The sequence below is a fragment of the Pseudorca crassidens genome, chromosome 2 (assembly GCF_039906515.1).
Source record: "Pseudorca crassidens isolate mPseCra1 chromosome 2, mPseCra1.hap1, whole genome shotgun sequence".
NCBI classification, from domain to species: Eukaryota; Metazoa; Chordata; class Mammalia; order Artiodactyla; family Delphinidae; genus Pseudorca; species Pseudorca crassidens.
The window spans coordinates 53,276,945-53,301,838 of NC_090297.1; the positions used below are offsets into that span (position 1 = coordinate 53,276,945).

The following is a 24,894-nucleotide window of genomic DNA, read 5'->3' on the forward strand; positions in this document are numbered from 1 at the left end:
TTTCCCACCCTCACACCCATTCTTCCTCCTGTCCTCCCTTACTCAACAACTGCCTCCATCCTGGTTGCCCAAGTCAGAAACTTGGATGTCCTCCCAGACTCTTCAGTCTTCCTCACTTTCCTTATCCAAGCAATCATCAATCACTGCCATGCCTACCTCCTAAGTATCTCTCCAATCAATGCATGTCTCTTCATTTCCATTGCCTTACTTTTATAACTTTAAACGGCTATACTAACTTGAATTGTTTGTTGTTTTGCAAAACTGGTTATCTTTTTTTCTTGTGTTTTGTCATGCCCTATCTGAGAACAAATTCCATGAATGGAGAACAGACATTGTATGTATTTCACACCTAACTCCCTTATGTGCACTTTCTTGATCAGCACAACGTTCTCAGAGATAAGCTTTTGGTTCTATTTAAGAGAAATTAATACTAAGCATGCGTGTCAAGTAATGCATCTACTTTTAAATGGCACTGCCTTCAGAAACAAAACCAAGTTATTTTACAAAAAAATTTTTAAAAAGAACAAAAGTAATAATTTCCTATTAAGTCTATCACAGCTCCCTAGGTTATACTAATTACTGTTAAGTGTTCCATGATAGCTAGTAAAGGCCATACACTGTACTTAAACCCTTTACACAAATTATTCCGTTTAATGTTCGCAACAACTCTATGAGCTGGGTACCGGTTTTTTTACCCACTTTCCAAACAAGTAAAGACCTTAAACAATTTGGCCAAGGTGCCAACTTAGAAAATAACAGTCAGGATTTAAGCCCGTGGTCACAGTCTGAGCTTATGCTCTTAAGCACTTGCTATTTTGTCTCTTAAGGAGAAAATAAAATATGTGTTTTAAAGCTCGAAAGAAAAAAAGAAAAGCACAAAGCTTAAATGAAACAGATGTTAGTTTTAAATGAAAAAGTGCCAAAAGAGAGTAACACTATGGAAGTTCAAGCAGTTAAGAAACGACCTGTTTGGTAGGTCCAAAAATCTTTAATAAACATCAGCGAACTAAAAAGATCCAGAGTCACAGAAATACAATTGTCGAAAAAGTAATACATTCGAATGTTTCTTCTCTTGGGACTTCAGATGAACAGAAATATGGTCTTATTAAACAAAACATGTCTAGTGTCATACCCACTGATATATTCCACAATGAAAGTCTACAAATGTTAGAATCCTCCACCGTAATTCAATTTTTAGTTTTAGGGGGGAGAAAGGTGGCAACCTCCCCACCACAAGTGGATGAAAAGCTCAGAAACCTCAACCGTGATCGCTTGCTCACTGCTAGACTTCTAAAAACACGAGTCAAAGGGCCGGTGTATAAAGAACACTGCCTATCATCCATCTTCCTCTGGAGCTACGAGAAACACAGGCGCAGTTTACATTCACACGCTACTAGGATCAAGCTCCAGCCTACAATTCGTCAGATCGGGCAGCTGGACACCGAAGGTGCAGACCACAAGCTCTCAACTTTTCATTTAGGCCGTACGTTTTCGATTCTGGGTGCACGAGCCCACTCTGAATCGGACCTCTGGGTGCAAAGAGGATTCCTGTCAGATTTCTGGGAAGGGTGAGAGGCTTGAAGGAGGGGGGGCCTCGCACCGGCCGGGAGCCCGCCGCGCGCCGAATCTTTTGTTGGGGTGGAGACGAGGGCGGACCCCCGCACCCTCCTGAGGGGCAACGGGGGTGGGCGGGGAGAAAGAAAGGGCCCCGGCCAGCCCGGGGGTGGGGACACAAAGAATTTGGGAAGCGCCGAGCGGCCGGCAGAAGAGCTTCCCCCGCCAGCCCTTCAATAAGCCGCCGCGAACTCCAGGCCCGGGGGCCCGAGGAGCCGGCGGAGGCAGGGGCGCGGGCGTGCGGGGCTCTCAGCGACCCTGGCCGAGGCGCGGGCTAAGGGCCGGGTTCGGAGGGCGGCGCCAGGCCTGGGCAGCCACCGCGGCCGCCGAGAGCCCCCTCCGTCCCTCCGCCCCTCTGCCTCTCCGCCCAGCCGCCGACCAGGCCGCGGGATCCCGGCGTCCGCGTCGCCACACCCACCCGCCTCCTAGGCCCGGGCCGGGAGGATTCTCCGACTGTTCCCCCGGCTGCGGCGGCGCGCCCCACGCCCCAGATTTACCTGCTGATCTTCTGGGCAAAGGCTCGGCGCTCGGCCATGGCTGCTAAGGCGGCTGCGGCGGTCTGGGCGCGGACGGGCGGGCGCGTGCCTCTTCACTCGCGCTCCCTCCCTCGCCGCCTCCGCCAGTCCCCGCTCCGGACCCGTGAGGCTGGGGCTGGCGGCCGGAGCCGGGAACGAGCCCGGCCGTAATGCTCCTGAGAGGCGCGCAGCAAGAAACCGCTCCTCCCCTCAGCGCGTCAATCCCCTCGGGAAACCTGGCTTCGGAACGCAGCTGCGGCCCGCGGAAGCGAAGAGGAAGACTGGGGCGTGGAGGGACCGAGCCGCAGGCTCTGGTCTCCCGGCTGCCGCGGGGCCCGCATGACCGAGAGGACGCAAAGAGAAGCCAGAGAGGGGCCAGCGACCTGGCGAAGCAAGAGAATAAGATAACCGAGCGCGTGGGGGGGAGCCAGGCTCTCCCGAAAAGGAACGGAAGGAAATGGAAGATGGGCTTTGCCAAGGCGGCTGTGCTGTGCCGCCCGGGAGGGCTGGGTCCACGTTCCTGCAGCACCCATCTCCGTGCAGTTGAAAGCACTTTCTGTTCTGCTGCGACCTTGTTAACGGGGTCTGACTGGAGAAGGAATGTTTTTTCTTACAGAAAAAGAGCCAGAAAAGAGCTTTCTCCTGCAGAGGTAACGATAATAATAGTTGACTTGTGGTGCTAAGCCAGGCACTGGATTAAAGTTTTACATGCATGCATGATTTTACTTAATCTTCACAACAGCTCTTGGAAGTAAATTATTATCCTCGTTTTAGAGGAAAGGAATTTGGTTCAGAGAAACTAAGCGACTGGCCCCGGGTCCCACAGATGGTAACCTCTTCAACCGAAGTTCAGACCCTGAGCCCAGGCCTTTTCTTTGAAGACACGTGTTTCCCCGTTAGTAACACTCTTCCTGAGACTATTACATATCCCTTTTGAATCTCATTTTTCATATATATATGTTGAACCAGATGAGCGCTAATGTACTTTACCATTTTGATATTCTGTTAAGTAATCTGTATATTTACCAATCAAGCTGATCTTGCCCATCAAATCCTATAAAACAGGGACTAGCAGAAATCATGTTTCATTTTTCTGTTGTAATCCCATAGTGTCTAATGTGTTTGGCTCCTAATGCATATTTGCTGATTACTGATGTTACGGTGAAACTAAGAAAAATACCGTGGTTTCTTTAGTACCTTTCTCTTAAGTGTTGCAAGAATTTAATATGTGTATTTATTTATTTATTTATTTATTATGGTCTTGCTGTGTCCCTGTGAAGTATGTTGGATACTTCTTTTCCTCTCTTTTACAGTTGGAAAGTCAGAAGCATGGAGCTGTTAGTTCATTTGCCCAGAGTCACACATTGAGTCAGAGGTGAAAGCCTCAATTAGTCAGATCCATAACTTCCTGTCAGATCCACAGTGCTCTAACCACTGTGGAAGACTTCATTTATTTTGTTTAACAATGCTCACTCCAATAAAGGTGGTCTATTCAAAGAGGTACATATGTAGCTTCTCCCCAAGTGTAGTACAAAGTGCTGTTCTCAGGAAGTTTGAGTCCATTGGGAAACATGAAACAGCTACTCAAAGAACTACAAGTCAAGGCTAACACTGTATGCTGGCCTTTAAGACCCTCCATGATAGGAACCCGATCATATGCTGCCACCTCCTTACTATGTGACCTTGAGCAAGTTACTTAACCTCAACTCTAAAACAGGGTAATAATTGTACCTACTTGAAAGAGTATTATGAGGATTCATTGTTATTATTATACCTGCTGTTAACAGGGATAATAACAGCTACCCTGCTGTTATTATTATCACTGTTATTATCATTATTCATCCTACCCTTAAGCTTGTCCTGGGTGCTTGATTGTCGCTGAATCGTTTGTCTGCTCTCATGCTCCCAGCCAGATGTTATATGCCTTTATCTCTGCTCTCCAAACATCTTTTCACTACTCTCTCAGAGAAATGACCACATTTTGCTTTGAATGGTTCTTTGTGTACATGACTCACTAGTTGCCAAAGTGTCTGAAAGGACATTGCATGCACTGTGCAGTTTGGTGGGAACATTTAGAGCAGGAAGAGGACAAGCTGTAAGCAGGCTAGACAGAGGCTGGGGAATACTTCAAGCAAGAATGGTGGTCCCCACCTCTGGGGAACAGCTGACGTCACAGACAAGTCCAATGTGGGCAGGTATCCATGTCCCACAGGAGTCCAGTCTCAGGGATATGTGTGGAGCTCAACAGAGGGACTGAGAGGGGAATTGTTTTGGCTGACCAGCGTCCATGCTTCCCACACTACCCCCTGTGTGTGTGTGTGTGTGTGTGCACACCCGCACATACAGCCCCCACCCCCGCCACACACACACACAAACACACAGGTCTCAATCCACCGGTCTCAATCACCACATTTTTATGGAGCAAATTCCCGCAGCCCAGTTTCAAGGATGAGCGTGTGACCTAGGCCTGGCCAAGCTGAGCAGCACATTCCCCTGTCTTCTGTGACTGGTTTAGGGGTAGGCACATGAGTCAAGCCAAGACTGTTGGCCCAAATGCCATGGACTAAAGTATTTTGAGATCCTGCCCTACTTTACATTTCCCCCAAAGCAGAGCTTGAGACACAACTTGGAAGCAGGCAGTTTATTAGGGAAGAGAGCCTAGAAGCTGGAGAGAGGGAGTAGAGAGAGTGGACTAGAGAGAAAGCCAGTAAAGGGGGCATTATTGAGTGTTAGCACAGTGGGCAGCAAAGCTTAATCCTGCCTGCCACCCTCCGGAGAACTGTTTAGTATGCACTTCAGAATTGGCCCTGTGAGGTTGAGTATTTAGCTACCCTTGGTTGAAGGCTGATCCTCGGGACATTAACTACTCCCACACTCCATGCTGCAAAAAGCTGAGCGATATGGTAGGTGCTTCAGGTAGGAAGCCATCCGTGTGCATAACTGTCCACCACAGCTGCAGCTAAAATCAGAGATGAGCTGTGGGGAAGAAGTATGAAGCGCCAATAGTTTCTATTACCGACCCCCTGCAAGTGACACGGAGACTACAGTAACAATCCTCCTAAAACAGAATGTATGCCCCTCATGGTTCTTTAGTTGGGAAGGGCCCAAAGGCCAGGCTACCCCAATCAAAATGGCCTGAAATGTAGGCTCAGTGCCCACTTTAAAAACAGGCCGAAGTTATGCCTTTTCTGAATGAGCTGTATTCCAAGGTAGTCATATTTGATGAGGGGAAGTTATTTTAGAAGAATTTGAGCTAACAGGTGCAGAGGTAGTGTAGACTCTGGTGAAATAGTGAACCTAGACCTGTACTATCCATTAACCACTTGTCACATGTAACCATTTACATTTAAGTTAATTAAAATTTGAGTCATTTTTCAGTTGTATTAGGCATATTTCAAGTACTCAATAGCCACATGTGATTAGAGGCTACCATATTGGACAGTGTACAGATAGAACATTTCCATCACCATAGAAAGTTCTATTGGACAGCACTGACCCAAACCTTATAGCTGATAAACCATTAAATAAGAGCCTGTTGGAGAATTTTAAATGGTTGGGTTAGGCCAATAAGAACAGAACCCACTGATTAATCTTAACATCACAAAAAATTCAATCAGTCACTGTATTCCTCCTCATGTGATGTAAAGAGGAGACGTTTAGGATGCATACAGTACCACCTATGAAATATTTCTGTCAGAAGTTTACACCCAAATCTGATCAAACCTCTGAATCTAATTATGAGCCTATAGAAAATATAGGGGTTGGGGGAACATGTTAAGTAATACCCTAGGGTTGCAATTAGCGAAATTGAGAATATGGTAAATTGTACAGGACATAATGACCTGGTTCCTTCAAGAAATAAGTAGCAAGGAATTTTTAAAAGATTAAAAATAGAATAAAAGCACAAGCAACAAAAGGTGAATTGGACATCATCAAAATTAACAACTCTTGTGCTTCAAAAGACACCACCATCAAGGAAATGAAAAAACAAACCAAAGAATGGGAGAAAATTTTTGCAAATCATTTGTCTCATAAGAGACTTCTGTCTAGAATGTATAAACGACTCATATATCAATAATAAAAAGACAAATAACCTAATTTTAAAATGAGGAAATGATTTGAATAGTCGTTTCTCCAAAGAAGATATGCAGATGGCCAATGCACATATGAATAAAGTGTTCAACATCATTAGCCATCAGGGAAATGCAAATCAAAACTACAGAGAAATATCACTTCACACCCATTAGGATGACTAGCATCAAAAGGACACATATTGGGCTTCCTTGTTGGCGCAGTGGTTGGGAATCTGCCTGCCAATGCAGGGGACATGGGTTCGAGCCCTGGTCTGGGAAGATCCCACATGCCGCCGAGCAACTGGGCCCGTGAGCCACAACTACTGAGCCTGCGCGTCTGGAGCTTGTGCTCCACAACAAGAAAGGCCGCGACAGTGAGAGGCCCGCGCACCGCGATGAAGAGTGGGCCCCTGCTTGACGCAACTAGAGAAAGCCCACGCACAGAAACGAAGACCCAACACAGTCTAAATAAATAAATAAATAATTTTTTTTTTTTTTTAAAAAAAGGACAGATATTAATAACTGTTGATGAGGATGTGGAGAAACTGGAACCCCCTTATACTGCTGATGGGAATGTAAAATGGTGCAGCTGCTCTGGAAAACGGTCTAGCAAGTCCCCAACATGTTTAAATATAGAGTCGCCATGTGACCCAGAAATTCCATTCTTAGGTATATACCCAGGAGAAATGAAGACATATGTCCACACAAAAACTTGCACATGAAATGTTTATAGCAGCATTGTTCACAATAGCCAAAAATTGGAAACAACCCAAATGCCAATCAACTGACGAATGGATAAAATGTGGTATATACATACAATGGAATATTATTTGACAATAAAATTAAATAAAGTACTGATACATGCTACGACATGGATGGATCTTGAAAACATTATGCTAAGTGAGAGAAGCCAGACACAAAAGGTCACAAGTTATATGAAACGTGTGGAATAGACAAAGCCATAGAGACAGAAAGTAGATTAGTTCTTCCCAGGGGCTGAGAGAAAGGGAGAATGGAGAATGACTGCTAATGGCTTTAACGTTTCTTTTGGGGGTGATTAAAATGTTCTATAATTAATTGTGATGGTTGTACAACTCCGTGAATATACTAAAATCTATGTAAATTTTACACTTTAAATGGGTGCATTGTATGGAATGTGAATTACATCTTGAACTGATTTTATTCACAACACTGACACCAAATATGTGGAGGTTTTTTCCCCACACCAACCAATTCTCCAACTCTCCAGACACCAACTGGGTGTCTATAGTTCATTTCAGTTCTGACACAACCTACCTGGGTTTTGCATAGACCCCACAAGTTAAGAGCTCAATCCTGCAAGATTACCCCCACCTAAGATGACAGCTGCAAGTCATAGGTTACCACTTGTACTTGTGACCAACCAGCTATAAATTCAGTGGGCTCCCAGAATCCCCTTCCCAGTTTCAATAATTTGCTAGAATGGTTCATATAAATATATTAAGTGATATTAAGAATTATTATTTTCTGGGTATCTTCCCTTTGTTCCTCCAGAACCACTCTCCACCCTACTCTCTGCTCCAGAAGGCTGGACTCTATGGATTATATCAGTAGGGCTCCCATGCCCTTTAGCCATTAGATGGACTAGGCCAGTGAAAACTACTAGCAAAAGAAGAGAGAGAGGGAGGAGAGTAATGTCAGGGTATCATTCCCCTGTCTCCCTCCCTGCAAGATCACCCTACTGTGTCTCTTGACCTAAGGTCATTGATTTTTTCAGTGCAGCCCACTCTATAGATTCTTTCTTTTTCCAGGTTCTGGTAACCACTCCCTCCCCATATCCTTATGGGTCTGGAGGTAGTACCAGCTCAGTCACTTACCCTAGGTTACTGTACTATACCTTGTGGTTCCCCTATACCCACAACCTTTAAATAAACCCTCTTAAAGTTATCTTATTTGAGTGTATCCTCTGTTTCCTGTTGAAACCTTGATTTAAGTGCGATAAGGGTTTTGCGGTTGTACAAAAAGAAGTGGGGTGGGGGCATCTTTTTTTCCTTTAAGATACATTCTGAAATGTTTATTAACGAACTGATATAAAGTCTGGAATTTGCTTTAAAAATAATCCAACATGATTGATGTTTAGTAGGTACAGAGTTTCAGAATTAAAATATGAAAGAGTTTCAGAGATCTGTTGTACAACAATGTGAATATACTATTGAACTTTATACTTAAAAATGATTAAGGTGGTAAATTTAATGTTATGTACTTTTTACCACACACACAAAAATGATAATCCAATGTGGGCTTACGTTGATAATTGTTGAAGCTGGGTGATGAGAGCATGGGGATTCACTACCTCATTCTTTTTAAGCTGAAAGAAAGAAAAGAAAAATGTCCCAAATTCGTATGATATCAGAAGGGAGAAGACAACCCGCTGATTAGAGAAGATAGAAAGAGAGTTGAAAGCTCAGAGAATGAATCTATCATGTAGCCAGACTAAAAGGCCTAAGAAACTAGGGGTTAAAGAAATAAAGCAAGTAGAAGAAACATTGGGTCAAGGGCCAGCTTGAAACCAATATCAGTGGTACCCTATTGTGCCATTCTTATTTCATGTCACTGGGCTAGGATCTGAAACCTGATGGGGATTATTGATCTGGATCTGGGCCCAGATGAGGCCAATGTTCTTTAGGAACAGTAGGGTAGATCTGGAACAAGCAGGTCTGACACAGAAAGGAAGGAGAAGCACCAAAGTTCAAAAGAGTCATGGAAACGTTCTGCCAGGTAGGAGATCCTATGTGTTGTAGGCTGTGGGGAATGACTAAGAGGAGAGAGAACAATTGAAATTCTGAAAGAGACACTTGATAACCTTGAGATAAAGAGGTACCTTTCGTTTGCTACCTGGGGAGGGAAGAAAAGAATGGAAAATCACGCAGCATTGTAGAGGTAGAAATAAGGGAAATTGAGGGAGCTACCTTCAGATACCATTCCATTTTCTCACTAAATATAACCATGTAATGCTGGTATATTCATTTTGAATCACTGTATAACCAAAGGTGACCATTGTCATACATTCATCACATAATATAACCTATCAATTGAGTGCCTATCTCGTATCCACAAGTCCTGCCCACATGCTTGGGGAAGGCTTATACAAAACATGTATACCAGGGGCAGGAATCTGGGGGGCCATCTTAGAATTCTGCCTACCACAACCAGGAAAGGATGGGAATCATGGATGTATGGGGTCATTGCTAGAACTGGTTCAGTTCTAGATAATTGTTAAGGTAGTAAATTTTCTGTTATCAGTATCATGTGGCACTGGGACAAGTATGAAAAAGAGTTGTGGAATATTCTTTTCCCAAATATTTCAAAGAATTGCATAACTTCCTCTGCTTGGGGACTACTAGGTGTAGCCTTGCTTAAAGACAGACGATTACCTCTTAAGAATGCTGCCTAACCCCATAATTATGTGATTCTGAAATAGAATGTCATCTAGCACCTTAGTTTTGGTATTTGCTATTTTAATCTATGTGTAATTTAGTTTAAAGTTCACTGCTTTCAGGACTTCCCAGGTGGCGCAGTGGTTAAGAATCTGGCTGCCAATGCAGGGGACATGGGTTCTATCCCTGGTCCAGGAGGATCCCACATGCCACGGAACAACTAAGCCCATGCGCCACAACTACTGAGCCTGCGCCCTAGAGCCCACAAGCCGCAACTACTGAGCCCGTGAGCCACAAATTCTGAAGCCCGCACGCCTAGAGCCCATGCTCTGCAACAAGAGAGGCCACCGCAGTGAGAAGCCTACACATCACAACGAAGAGTAGCCCCCGCTCGCCACAGCTAGAGAAAGCCTGCACACAGCAACAAAGACCCAACACAGCCAGAAATAAATAAATAAATAGATAGATAAATAATAAAAAGAAAATTATTTCACTGCTTTCTTTACTGGTTTAGCTCTATAATATCACACAATTTTTTACAATAGGTGGGATATTCTATCAAGACAATTTTGAATCAGATTCTATCAAGACAATTTTGAATCAGATTCTATCAAGACAATTTTGAATCAGCTCTATAATATCACACAACTTTTTACAATAGGTGGGATATTCTATCAAGACAATTTTGAATCAGATTCTATCAAGACAATTTTGAATCAGATTCTGAGTCTGATTCAAAGTAGAGAAGTAGAGAATGTGAAATTCAGTGATATTAGGTAACGTATTTGAGCTAGCAGCAGAAACAGAAGCTGCTCTCATCCTTGCTCTCCAGGAAATTGGTAGAGGAGGGGTGTGGAGATAATAGACAAACAGGCAGTTCTTTGATAAAAGTATGCACAGAATACTTTGGGAATACATAAGAGGGGACTATAACCAATTCTTGGGTAGGCAAGAAAAACTTCCAAGAGGAGGAGACACGAATTCTAAAGGACAAATAGAAACTAGCCAGGCAGAGAAACTAATGAGGGTGGGGAATGGGCATTCCTGGCAGAGTAAACAGCATGTACAGGTGCACTGAGGTATGAGAGCTTGGCTTATTCTGTGAAGCTGCAAATGGGTCTATGTGATTTGAGCTTGGCACACAAGGCAGGGAATGATAAGACATAAGACTGGAGAGATAAAGCAGAGGCCAGATTATGTAGGATTTGGTGTGCCAGGCTAAGGAATATAAAGTACACACTGAAAGAGATGGTATAAGAAGTAGAAAATGGCAGGAAACAATCTGACCAAATTTAAATTCTATTACAATGATTACTCCAACTTTAGTGAAGAAAACACATTAAAGAGAAGTTAAAAGTGGGGACAGGTAGACAAATCAAAACGTTGTTGTATTAATCCAAGGGTATCACTCTATAGATCTGGTTACTGTAACAGAAACCCAAATTACAGGGGTTTGCACAAGATAAAAGCTTTTTCCTCACTTAGTCAGGGCATAAATAACCCAGGGCTGGTAGAACAGTTCCAGGACATGGACTGTCAGGTGTTGTCCTCATTTGCATGTTCCAAGATGGTTTACCACTACCACATACACCTTACAGCCTGAGATATAGTAAAATGGAGAAGGGGATAGGTCTCCCTTTAAGTTTATGACCTGGAAGTTCCACATCACTTCAGCTCATATCCCATTAGCCAGAATTTAAACACATGACCATTGCCTATCTACAAGAATAGCTAGGAAATATAGTTTTTATTCTGTGAGGCCATGTGCGCAGTTAAAAAACAAGGGTTTATTATCATAAACAAAGGGGAGAATGAATTTCCTGGGGGACAATGAGCAGCTTTCTATCATACAATGTAAGAAAAAAAAGGACCTGATTCCCAAAGCCCTCTATAGACTCAATGCAATCCCCATCAAAATACCACCGGCATTCTTCACAGGAATAGAAAAAACCATCCTAAAATTTGTATGGAACCACAAAAGACCCCAAATAACCAAAGCAATCATTAGGAAAAAAAAAAAAAAAAGCTAGAACTGTCACACTTCCTGATTCAAACTGTACTAGAAAGCTACAGTGATAAAACTGTATGGCACTGGTACAAAAATAGACATCTACACCAATGGAAAAGAATCGAGACCCCAGAATTCAACCTTTGTTATATGGTCAACTAATACTCTACAAAGAGCTAAGAGCACCCAATGAGAAAAGAATAGTCTCTTCAATAAATTGTTTTGGAAAAACTGGATAAAAACATGCAAAGCAATGAAATTGGACCCCTATCCTACACCACTCACAAAAATTAACTTGAAATTGATCAAAGTCTTAAACATAAGACCTGATACTTTAAAGCTCCTAGAAGAAAACATAGAGAAGTTCCTTGAGATTGATCTTGGAAATGATTCTTTTGCGTATGATACCCAAAGCACAAACAACAAAAGCAAAAATCAACAAATTGGGAGTACATCAAACTTAAAAGCTTTTGGGCTTCCCTGGTGGCACAGTGGTTAAAAATCTGCCTGCCAATGCAGGGGAGACAGGTTCAAGCCCTGGTCTGGGAAGATCCCACATGCCGTGGAGCAACTAAGCCTGTGCACCACAACTACTGAAACTGTGCACCTAGAGAACATGCTCCACAACAAGAGAAACCACTGCAATAAGAAGCCTGAGCACTGCAACGAAAGAGTAGCCCTCACTCACCACAACTAGAGAAAGCCCACGCACAGCAACGAAGACCCAACGCAGCCATAAATTAATTAATTAATTAATTAAAGCTTTTGCATAACAAAGAAACAATTAACAAGATTAAAAGGAAATCTAAAGAATGGGAGAAAAATTTTACAAACCATATATCAGATAGGAAGTTAATGTCCAAAATATATAAAGAACTCATACAATTCAATAACAAAAAGACAATCTGATTAAAAACTGGGCGGAAAAACTAACTAGATATTTTTTCCAAAGAAGTCATCCAATGGCCAACAGATACATGAAAAGTTGCTCAACATCACTAATCATCAGGGAAATGCAAATTAAAATCACAGTTAGATATTACCTCACACCAATTTGAATGGTTATCAAAAAGACAAGAGATAACAAGTGCTATCAAGGATGTGAAAAAAAGGGAAATTTTGTGCATGGTTGATGGGAACGTAAAGTGGTGCAGCCACTGTGGGAAAAATTAAAAATAGAACTACCATATGATTCAGCAATTCCACTTCTGGGTATTTATCTGAAGAAAACCAAAACACCAACTCGAAAAGATATACATACTCTCATGTTCATTGCAGCATTATTTACCATAGTCAAGATATTGAAACAACCTAAATGTCCATTGGTAGATGAACGGATAAATAAAATGCCATACATACTTACACTGGCATATTATTCAACCTGAGAAAGGAGAACATCCTGCGATTTCCAACAACATGAATGAAACTTGAGCACATTCTGCTAAGTGAGATAAATCAGAGAAAGACAAGTACTCTATGATATCACTTATACGTGGAATTATAAAAAGCCAAACTTGTAGAAAATGGTGGCTACCAGGGGTTAGAGGGTAGGGAGACAGGACAGATGTTGTTTAAGAGTACCTACTTACAATCAGTAGTACATAAGTCCTAGCGTTATAACTCCAGTGCAGTGAATATAGACAGCAATATTATAATCATCAAACTTGCTAAGATACTAGAACTTAATTTCTCCAACTACTAAAAAGAAAGGATAATTATGTAATGTGATAGAGGTGCTAATTATCACTACAATGGGAATCATATTACAATATGTAAGTGTATCAAATTAACTTGTTATACACCTTAAATTCACACAGTGTGATATGTTGAATATATTTCAGTTAAAAAAGAAAAAAAATAAGAAAAGAACCTGAACATAAGATAGTGGCAGTGAAAATGAAGGGAAGTGGACCAGTTTGAGAGGTAATTAGGAGAAGAGTTGACTCAGCTGTAGATTGACTATGGAAGGTGAGGGACAGGATGGTGCCAGAGATGATACCCAGGTTTCTGAGTTGCGAACCTGGGTGGATGATGGTGAATAGCAGTTACTGAGTAAGAGCATATAAGAAAAAGAAATTTAGGGAGAAAGTAAAGAATTCAGTTTTGCACAAATGGAGTTTGAAGTGTTTACAGGACATTTAGGCAAAAATATCCAGTGGCCAGTTTTGGAATCCAAAGCATCTATGTGGAAATTTGGTGTATGAAAGCAGATGTTATTTGAGATATGAGAGCAGGGAAAACACATCAACCAAGGGAAAGAAGAAAAGGGTGAGGGCAGGAACCAAATTTTTAAAGAGAAAAGTAAAGAAGGGATACTAAAGAGCAGATAGGAAGAAAGGGCAATGGAAATAAGAGGAGAATGAATAGATGTGGTGTCTTAAAAGCCAAAGAAGGAGAGCTTTTCAAGAAGGAACAATAAAAATTATTCATACTCAACCATAGAAAAGAATGAAGATTTGCCATTTGCAACAACATGGATGGACCAACCAAGAGGATATTATGCTTGGTGAAATAAGTCAAAGACTGTATTTTTCACTTACATGTGAGATCTAAAACTAAGACAAATGGATAAATATAACAAAACAGAAAAAGACTCACAGATATAAAGAACAAACCAGTGGTTATCAGTGGGGAGAGGGAAGCGGGGAGGGACAAGATAGGGGTAAGAGATTAAGAGGTACAAACTACTATGTATAAAATATATAGCTACATGGATGTAATGTACAATTAATATAATATTGTAAGTCAACTATACCTCAATAAAAAAGTAATAAAATTAAAAAATAAAAGTTATTCAGGAGCATTATGGGAGAATTCCCAAGGAAAATGATGAGCAAATCAAATCTCCAGCTTTCCAATAAGAAGACTGGAGATTTCCAATAAGATGGTTGAGCCATTACTTACTTGAGTCAGGGAATCTAAATGAAAGCAATAATGGCACCAATTTTATAGATTTTTGGGAGGATAAAATTAAATAATTCAGGGGCTTGGCACATAGTAAGTGCTCAATAAGTATTAGCTATCTTTGCTGTTGTTTTTATAATTATTAGGAGTATTATTTTGAAATCTATTTAATAGCTATGGGGTCTCTACTTCCTATTCCCTATCCCTTCATCCTTCTACCCCCTCTTCATTTCTAACCTGTCCTTACCACAAGGAATAATGCCTAGTGTGTTAAGAGCACTGTGGAAGTGCTAAACTCTATTCCCAACACTTTTGGTATGTCAAGTCAGTGGATCTAGCTATCAAACAAATTCACACATAATAAAATCAACTACTACATGTAAAGATTGAGCAGATTCCAGCCATTTTAAAAGCTTTTCTTCACTGTATCCTGGTTTTTTCTGCAGTTTGACATAACCCTATGGTGTGTCTCCTTACATATTTTAAAAGACATCACATTTACTAGAGGACTTTATAGCACAGTAGTTAAGAACATGGGTACTCACTGAGACATTCTTATGCTATCATTTTGGATTTTTTAAAAAATTTCACTATAGTTCAGTTTCTTTATTTGTAAAATTGGAACTATAATAGCGCAAGAGGTAGTAACATCATAGCGTTTTATGAGTGCATTCCTGTGCTTTTCCATTTTGGAATTCACTGTTCCATTTGAGATGTTTCAAATCTCTGAAGAAGAAAAAAAATCCCAAATTCTCTTGAGGTAGGACAAATATAAAGAATAACAATTCTTGGGACTTCCCTGGTGGTCCATTTGTTAAGAATCTGCCTTCCAATGCAGGGGACGTGGGTTCAATCCCTAGTCGGGGAACAAGATCCCACATGCCACGGGGCAACTAAGCCCGCGTGCTGCAACTACTGAGCCCGTACACTCTAGAGCCACCATTCCACAAGTAGAGAGCCTGCGTGCTGCAACTACTGAGCCCGCACACTATGGAGCCCTCATGCCACAATTAGAGAGAAGCCCGCACGCCACGATGAAGAGTCCACGCACCGCAACTAAAGATCCCACATGCTGCAGTGAAGATCCCGCATGCCGCAACTAAGACCCGACACAGCCAAATACATAAATAAATAAATATTTTTTTAAAATTCTCCCTCCCCAAATGTAGACATAGCTCTACTATTCCATAAATAATGTTATCTTTTATTGTGCAGATGATGTAACTAAACTTCTGTGTCTTTCCTATATATGGAAGAGGATGGATAGGAGTCAGGGTGGGGGGGTTGTGAAATCTTACCTTCGAAGGCATCAGTACCTGAGTTTTTCCCTTACTAAAAATAATGAATTTGTACAGTTACAATCTCTCCCTTAGAACTTTTATGATAAAGAACAGACATTCAAATGCCCACTACATGCCAGTATATCTCTAGTAAATGGGCCGAGTAAGAGAGAAGGTCACCATAGTAAATGGGCCGAGTAAGAGAGAAGGTCACCATAGGTAGGGATGGGTAAAACTGAAAACTGAAAATAAATAGGAGTTAGCCAGATGAGGCTGGATGCTGAGGCCAACAGAGAGGAAAGCAGAGTGAGCAGGAGCTAGAGATATCTTCCTGATGCATTGTTTTAACCTGCATTGTCCAATTTCATAGCCACCAGCCCCATGTGGCTATTGAGCATGTGAAATCCAGCTAGTCTAAATTGAGATATGTTATAAATGTAAAATCACACTGCATTTCAAAAATTTAGTATGAATAAAAGAAGTTAAAATTTCTCATTAATAATTTTTATATTGATTACTTGTTAGAATGATATGTTGGATATTTTGGACTAAATAAAATATATTAGGAAAATTAATTTCAGCTGTTTCTTTTTCCTTGTTTATGTAGTTAGTAGAATATTTAAAATTGCTAAGTGGTTCACATTTGTGGCTTTCACTGTATTTATACTGAACAGCACTGGTTTGAGCACTTGGGTCCAGCCATGCCTAAAGTTACACTAACTCTGGATTAACATAAGCCAGTAAATTCATATTTTTGCTTAAGCCATTTTGAGTTGAGTTTCTGACCCTTGCCACTAAAATATTTCTAATAAGTATATTAGCTAAAAAGAATTAGTTCAGCAAATACGTTGTTTCCCATACTAGGAAACTAGAGAAGATGCTAGAGACATAGCAGTCTAAAAACTTGATTCCCTGGGAACCAATAGAGCGTTTTGTTCAGGCAATATTGCCTAAGAGTAGGAAAAAAAAAATCCCTTAATTTTACTATGCCAGTGTCAGAAATCAATCTAGTTATTAAAGTATCACTGGTTGTCTGGGTTGACCAGATACAGGTTTTTAGTCATTTATTTGATGCATTTGATGTATTCTTATCTTTTTTTAAATAAATTTATTTATTTTTGGCTTTATTGGGCCTTCGTTGCTGCACACGGGCTTTCTCTAGTTGCGGCGAGTTCGCGGTGTACGGGCTTCTCATTGTGGTGGCTTGTCTTTGCGGAGCACAGGCTCTAGGCGTGCAGGCTTCAGTAGTCATGGCACGCGGGCTCAGTAGTTGTGGCTTGCGGGCTCTAGAGTGCAGACTTAGTAGTTGTGTCTTATGGGCTTAATTGCTCTGCGGCATGTGGGATCTTCCCGGACCAGGGCTCGAACCCTTGTCCCCTGCATTGGCAGGTGGATTCTTTTTTTTGTGTGTGGTACGTGGGCCTCTCACTGCTGTGGCCTCTCCCGTTGCGGAGCACAGGCCCCGGACGCGCAGGCCCAGCGGCCATGGCTCACGGGCCCAGCCACTCCGCGGCATGTGGGATCCTCCCGGACCGGGACACGAACCCGTGTCCCTTGCATCGGCAGGAAGACTCTCAACCACTGCGCCACCAGGGAAGCCCAGCACGTGGATTCTTAACCACTGTGCCACCAGGGAAGCCCTGATGTATTCTTATTGCTTCCATTGTGGGTGAGCACTCCAGTCCAAAGAACTCTCTCTCTGCTTAGGCTGGCTCCTTATATGAACACTCTATAATCAAAGGCTGAAGCATGGAGCTCTTAAATCTACAAAATGGTCATTAGTGCTTTGCAAAAACACATAGCATGAAAGGCGGGTTCTTAACCACTGTGCCACCAGGGAAGTCCCCTATCCTAGAAGTTTATATCTACAATATTTTCTCTACAAACAGACTTTTTACGTGTAAAGCAGGTAAAACTCTTCATTTTGTCTGTTAGTGCTTTCATAGTTTTTATCATTCTGAAACAAATCTACCCATCAGCAACAACACAAATAAAACTAGAATCAAAGAATGAAAGCTAAGGTCTTCCCTGGTGGCTCAGTGGTTAAGAATCTGACTGCCAATGCAGGGGACATGTGTTCAAGCCCTGGTCCGGGAAGATCCCACATGCTGCGGAACAATGAAGCACGTGTGCCACAACTACTGAGCCTGAGCTCTAGAGCCCGCGAGCCGCAACTTCTGAAGCCCACACCCCTAGAGCCCATGTTCCTCAACAGGAGAAGCCACCGCAATGAGAAGCCCATGCACCACAACAAAGAGCAGCCCCCGCTCACCGCAACTAGAGAAAGCCTGCACGAAGCAACGAAGACCCAATGAAGCCAAAAGTAAATAAAATTTTTTTTTAAAAAGTAGTAAAAAAGAAGTAATCTCTGAGAGTGTACTTAAAAAAAAAAACTTGTAGGATAGCAAAGAAAATGTAAAAAGAGTATCCTCTTAACAAACAGCATAATCTAAATTAAATCAATTTACATTATTTTCCAGTAGAGTTATAGGTCATAAATTCATAAAAAGCTTTTCATTTATTTGAGCTAAACATGAAAATCTCTAAACCCAATGAACCTTGGAAAGCATGCATCAGAAATGTAATAGAAACATACCTGGGTTCTTTTCATAAATCTGTCATCCAGCCACAAAACACTCCACACCTTTGTCAACGATGAATTGAAATCAGCAGAGATGGGCTAGGATGACAAAACTGTGTTCAGGAAGATGGCTATGAGGGGAAAAAAACTAGGTATGTTGACTCACAGACAATTGCATATATGGAACATTAACTTTAAGAATGAGGGAAGGGACTTCACTGGTGGCGCAGTGGTTAAGAATCCGCCTGCCAATGCAGGGGACACGGGTTTGATCCCTGGTCCAGGAAGATCCCACATGCCATGGAGCAACTAAGCCCGTGCACCACAACTACTGAGCCTGTGCTCTAGAGCCCGTGAGCCACAACTACTGAGCCTGCATGCCACAACTACTGAGCCCACATGCCACAACTACTGAAGCCCACATGCCTAGAGCCCATGACCCACAAGAGAAGCCACCTCAATGAGAAGCCCGCACACCACAACTAGAGAAAGCCTGCGCACAGCAATGAAGACCCACCACAGCCAAAAAATAAATTAAAAATAAAAGAAATTTAAAAAAAAAAAGAATGAGGGGACACAAAGAGTCTACAAAAGTAAGATGCCTGATTTGTTCTTTCCCAGCACACTTCCCATCATGTCTGACTTCAAAGAAGACCTTAGGACTAGCAAAGATTTTCTCTATGATAATCAAAGGAAATTAATAAACAGAAAATAAACACTTTCACTCCAATTGTGCTCATTATCGCCCCTGAATTCTATTTTTTTAAGGTTATACTAATTTTTTTTATCTTTATTGGAGTATAATTGCTTTACAATGGTGTGTTAGTTTCTGCTTTATAACAAAGTGAATCAGTTATATATATACATATATCCCCATATCTCTTCGCTCTTGCATCTCCTTCCCTCCCACCATCCCTATCCCACCCCTCTAGATGGTCACAAAGCACCAGCTGATCTCCCTGTGTTATGCTCACCCCTGAATTCTAAGGAATTTATTGAGTGACCAAATCATTTTAAAACATGCAGTGTTTTACATGAGAAATGTATTTTAATTATGTATTCAAATGCATATTAATGTATTCAAAAGTATTTTAGCTAAGTGATAAAAAATTCCAATTAAAAGTTAAAACTTTAAAAAATTAAGTTTAGTATTATCTCTTTAAAGAGGCTTGTTTTCATGAAAGCAGAAATGCTTTTTTTAACTCTCCCAATGCTGGGTACCCCAAGTCACTACTACTGCTGCTGCTGCTGCTGTTACCAGTTACCATTTATTAAATGCCAGGCATTGTGCTTGGTACTTTACATAAGCTATCTTTTTTTTCCTGTTTTGGCCGTGCCACGAGGCTTGCAGGATCTCAGTTTCCCAACCAGAGATTGAACCCGGGCCAAGGCAGTGAAAGCCCGGAATCCTAACCACTAGGCTACCAGGGAATTCCCTTCATAAGTTAACTTTCATCTTTGCAACAATACTAGACATATTATCCCCAGGGCACCAAAGAAGAAATGAGGTTCTCTGAGGCTAGGTGACTTAACCAAGACCCCACAGCCAGTACTCAAAACCCAGGTCTGATGTCAGACCTTGGGCTCATTCCACTAAGTCTTAAGTTTTTCTTTACTTAGTTGTTGGGACAATCTTTACTTAATTTGAAGGGCCAGTAACTAGCCCTTTTTCCTCACCTGATTTCTGAATCAATGGGAAAGCATGTCATGAGTACTTCAAGTGGGAGCCAAAAGAAATCACCGTTGTACGGATAAAGGTTAGGTTAGAGAGCTGATGTCTGAGCAAGTGGGCTTCCTAATACTGAGTCCAGAATTACTCAGACATACGTCTCCAGTTGCAGGCAGTGCTGGAGCTGGGCAGACCCCTTGGCTACCCCCAGCATGGGCGGCATCTGTACGCAGAGGGGCAGAGAGATAAACACATGCTCTCTCTCTTTAACTGTATCCCAAGAGGAAGAAGCTAAGGTGTTCACGCCCAACTTCTCTTTTCAAATATCACCCCCCAGGGTGGAGTGAGTGCCAGGCTGGCAGAAGATCACAAGCTCTACTAATTTACACACTAGTGGGCTCCTGTCAAATGGAAAAACATCAGAAGCAGGGAAATGTATCTTCAGTAACACTAATAGCATACTCACAGGTTAAACACATCTATTTGTCTGTCTAGAAGAGCCCAATTGATTGATTTATAGCTCTTTCTAATATTCTTGATAAAAATTTATTTTTTCCATTGCCCTGCCTATACTCAGAGCTTTAATAGTATCATCGCTTTATCATTACAAAGCGATTATCCTAAGCACCTACCTGCACGTAACCTTGGGATAGATACTTTAATCTGCCATTTTACCACTGCAATGATTTCAGCAGAGGACATTTATTTTAATAGATTATGAAACATGAGAGTATAGATGAGCTCAATGCTAATAAAAGCTCCCAAAGGCCTTTATCTATCTTATTCAGCACTGCTCCCAAGTTTAGTGCCTGGCACATAGAGGGTCTCAATAAATATTCGTGGGATATATATGAACATATTATCCAAAAATCCCACGTTTATTTAGATGGTCCATATATAAGTTAGCATTTATAGGAGAGCCTTAATATTGACAAAGAAATATGTTCCGGAAGACTTTTCAAATGGGAAAATTCTCAGTACTGTATGAATGTCTTAGAGAGAGAGGAAAGCCAAGAAGAGGCATTTCAAAGAAAAAACATGATGCTCCTTTTTCGAATGGATATTTGCACATACAGTATATTCTTCTCTCCCCAGCACTTTCTCCTCTCCACACACTGTGTTTCCCCACTACCTCCTTCTTTTGTTTCTTTGTACTCTTCTTCTACTGCTGCTTCTCCTCCCTCCTATCCTTCTCTCCCTCTTCTACTTCACAGAAAGAGAGGTTTTATGCAGGAAAGACCTGTAACAATTTAGAGAGCCCGATCTGCATTAGGGGAGTCAGGGGGTTCTCGGGACTGGGGAGCTTGAGCAAATTGGAGAAGACTAAAGTCTGCAGCTTTCTAAACCAATCACGATATCAGTATTTCTCAGCACACACCTCGCTCACTATAGCTAAGGAATCATTTTTAGGTCTGTAATGGCTCTGACCAGGACCACAAGCAAAAGTAACAAAGTAGGCAAAGTTTGCTGATTCTCATTTACCTTCATACCTGCTTCTTTATTTCTGCTCCACTGAGGATCCATGGTCTTTATGTTGCTGTTCTCCTGTCCAAAGTCCCCCATCCTTCTTCTAGCTTGTCTTCCCCAAAGCACCACATTAAGTACTCCCCTCTTCTATTAGTCCTCCCCTCTTCTATTAGTTCCTCCCTTCATCTATTAGTCCATGGTATAAGATAGAAAGTCTAGGAATATATTCTAGTTAGTTTCAGCAGAAAAGGAACTCATTAAAGGATATTAAGGAGTTCACAGAATCTCCTGAAAGGTGGGAGAACCAGGCCTCCTGGTTCTCCTGAATCTCCTGAAAGGTGGGAGAACCAGGCCTGGAGGATCAGTGCACAACTCACATACCAGAGAAACATCACAGCCTCTACCACTGACTCTAATGTAGGGCAAAGACCCTTCCGATAGAACTTTTGCTACTGTTCCCTGGGAATTTGAACACACCTGCCTCACTCTTGCTAGACTGGGTACTGCCTACTTCTTTATCTCTCTAGCTTCCCCTTCTTTCTTTCTTTTTTTTTTTTTGGCTGCATCGGGTCTTAGTTGCGGCACACAGGGTCTTCGTTGAGGCATGCGGGATCTTTCGCTTCCGCATGAGGGCTTCTCTCTAATTGTGGCGTACGGGCTCCAGAGTGCTTGGGCTCTGTAATTTGCGGCACGGGCTCTCTAGTTCAGGAGCACGAGCTCAGTAGCTGTGGAACGCGGGCTTAGTTGCCCCGCAGCATGTGGGATCTTAGTTCCCCAACCAGGGAAGGCAGATTCTTTACCATTGGACCACCAGGGAAGTCCCTAGCTTCCCTTTCAAAGTCTGGCACAAACGTATCCAATTGGAGGAGCCTAACTGCAAGAAAGGCTGAGGAAGTGAGGGTTGGCTTCTATTTAACTGGGTAGAGAAATCACCAAATACAAGAATGTTCAGAGGTGCTGGGCAACCAATAAGAATAATAAAAGTGGGGCTTCCCTGGTGGCACAGGGTTAAGAATCCGCCTGCCAATGCAGGGGACACGGTTCAAGCCCTGGTCTGGGAAGATCCCACATGCCGCAGAGCAACTAAGCCCGTGCGCCACAACTACTGAGCCTGTGCTCTAGAGCCTGCGAGCCACAACTTCTGAGCTCCTGCACCACAACTGCTGAAACCCTCACGCCTGGAGCCCATGCTGTGCAACAAGAGGGGCCACCGCAATGAGAAGCCCGTGCACTGAAATGAAGAATAGCCCCCGCTCGCTGCAACTAGAGAAAGCCCGCGTGCAGCAACAAAGACCCAGCACAGCCAAAAATAATAAACAAATAACATAAATAAAATAAATTTAAAAAAGAAAGAATAATAAAAGTGTACTACTCTGCTCCAGTTAATCTCTCAAGTCCTACTAATCTGAGCCAGGCATTCAGCAGCTTGAAGTAATTCACACAGAACTGTGGTTTCCATCTTTGAGAGTTGGCAATTTAAAAGAGTACTTATTAACTCAAATGAACCTTCAGTTGCTAAGTTATCTGCATGGAGAAAAATACTTTTTAAAAAAGGGAACTTCTAGAGTTCCCTTTATTTCTTCGTTCAATACACATTTTATTGAGCTTACAGTGTGCCATATAGTAGGCTATATTGAGGAGACCTGGTCCATGCCCATAGAGTTTGATGATTTCATTGGGAATAGAGGAAATTTAATACATATAAAACAGTGCAGTAAATGCAGAAATGGTGATGTATATAACTATTTTATTATGTACATAGGCATATATAAAGCATTCCTAAAATGTATATTCCCTATAGGTGTGTGTATATGTACGTGTGTGCATATATATACACATATAGTATTCCTATATCGTGTATATGTATGTGTGTGGGCATATATATATGCACATAGCGTGTAGTATTCCTATATATTTTAAGGCCGTTAGGGAAAGTTGCTTGGAGGGCAACTTGAGCAGTCATAAAAAAGAAATAATTTGGTAGTGAAGATGGGCAGAGGATGTATATTTGAGGGAGCCTCATGCAATTTGATTTTACTAGAGGAAAAACTAGCAGGGAATAAAAGGGTGAAAGATAAAATGGCAGAGACATAGGCAGGAGAAAGATCAAGAATCACCTTCATATTCTATGTTAATGAGCTTAGCATCTACCCTGTAATTGATGGGAAAACTTTAAGTGTTAAAGGTGGGGGGGTGCAAAATGGGTAAAAGTGGTCAAAAAGTACAAACATTTAGTTATTAAATGAATAAGTACTGGGAATGTAATGTACAGCATGATGACTATAGTTAGCAATACTGTACTGTATATTTGAAAGTTGCTAAGAGAGTAGATCTTTTGCGGGGCGGGGGGGGGGGTTGTTTGTTTTTTTGCCACACCCTGCAGCATGCGGAGCTTCCCCAACCAAGGATTGAACCCACGCCCCCTGCAGTGGAAGTGCAGAGTCTTAACCACTGGACCACCAGGGAAGTGCAAGAGAGTAGATCTTAAAAGTTCTCATCACAAGAAAAGAAAATTTGTAACTATGTGTGGTGATGGATGTTAGCTAAACTTATTGCAGTAATTATTTTGCAGTATATACATATGTCAAATCATTATGTTGAACACCTTAAACGAATACAATGTTATATGTTAATTACATCTCAATAATTTTTTTTTTAATGAAACAAAGAATTCAAGTAAGAGATAAGATGATCAAATTTGTGTCTTAAATAAATTGCTCTGGCTGGTGGGGGGAAAATGGATTTGAAAGGGTTCAACACTGAAGACCTGGAGAATGTAGATTGTTGGCAGCCATCCAGCCAAGAAGTTTTGAGAGCCTGAGCTAGTGATTTTAGGAATGGAAAGGAGGGAACTTGGCTAATAGATAACGTAAGCTTGGTCTTGAAGAATGAATAGGCATCAAGCAGGCAGAGAAGTGAAAGAACATTCCTAGGCAGGTATAGAGGCAGGGAGGTGTGGAAAAGCAAGAAATGTTCTGAGAAGTGGAAAATAATTCAGTATGACTGGAGCACAGGATCCCTACAGGGGATTGTCAAAGAAAAAACAGTGCTGGATGGTAGTTAAAGTGGTAAAATTGCTGTTGAGTCCAGGTTCATGTGCCAGACAGATGCACAGTAAGGCCAAACAAACCAAAATGTCAGAGTTTGGAACAGAAAAAGGCTTATTGCAGACCGCCAAGCAAGGAGAACGGGCAGCTCATGCTCAAAAGACCTGAATTCCCCAATAGTTTTTGGGGAAGAGTTTTTAAAGGCAACATTTGGGGTAAAGGCTGTAGGGTGTGTGACTTTCTTCTGATTGGTTGGTGGTGAGGTAACAGGCTGATATTTCAGGAATCTCAACCTTCTGGTTCCAGCCAGTCTGGGGTCT

The 24,894-nt window shown here is 41.8% G+C and overlaps 1 protein-coding gene across 6 annotated transcripts in view; it reads right to left on the reverse strand.

Moving 5' to 3' along the window:
* The window catches only part of DOCK7 (dedicator of cytokinesis 7), a 208,106-nt gene extending 205,830 nt beyond the window's left edge, over positions 1–2,276 (reverse strand). For 2 of the 6 annotated variants that reach the window (XM_067726375.1, XM_067726373.1), the window contains exon 1: positions 2,112–2,270. In XM_067726375.1, coding sequence (XP_067582476.1) covers positions 2,112–2,149 — 38 coding nt within the window. In that variant the 5' untranslated portion in view covers positions 2,150–2,270. Of the gene's footprint in view, positions 1–2,111 lie in introns of all 6 variants that reach the window. The other 4 variants (XM_067726376.1, XM_067726374.1, XR_010940861.1 and 1 more) reach the window with 3 other exon arrangements.
* Between the last annotated feature and the right edge of the window lie 22,618 nt (positions 2,277–24,894).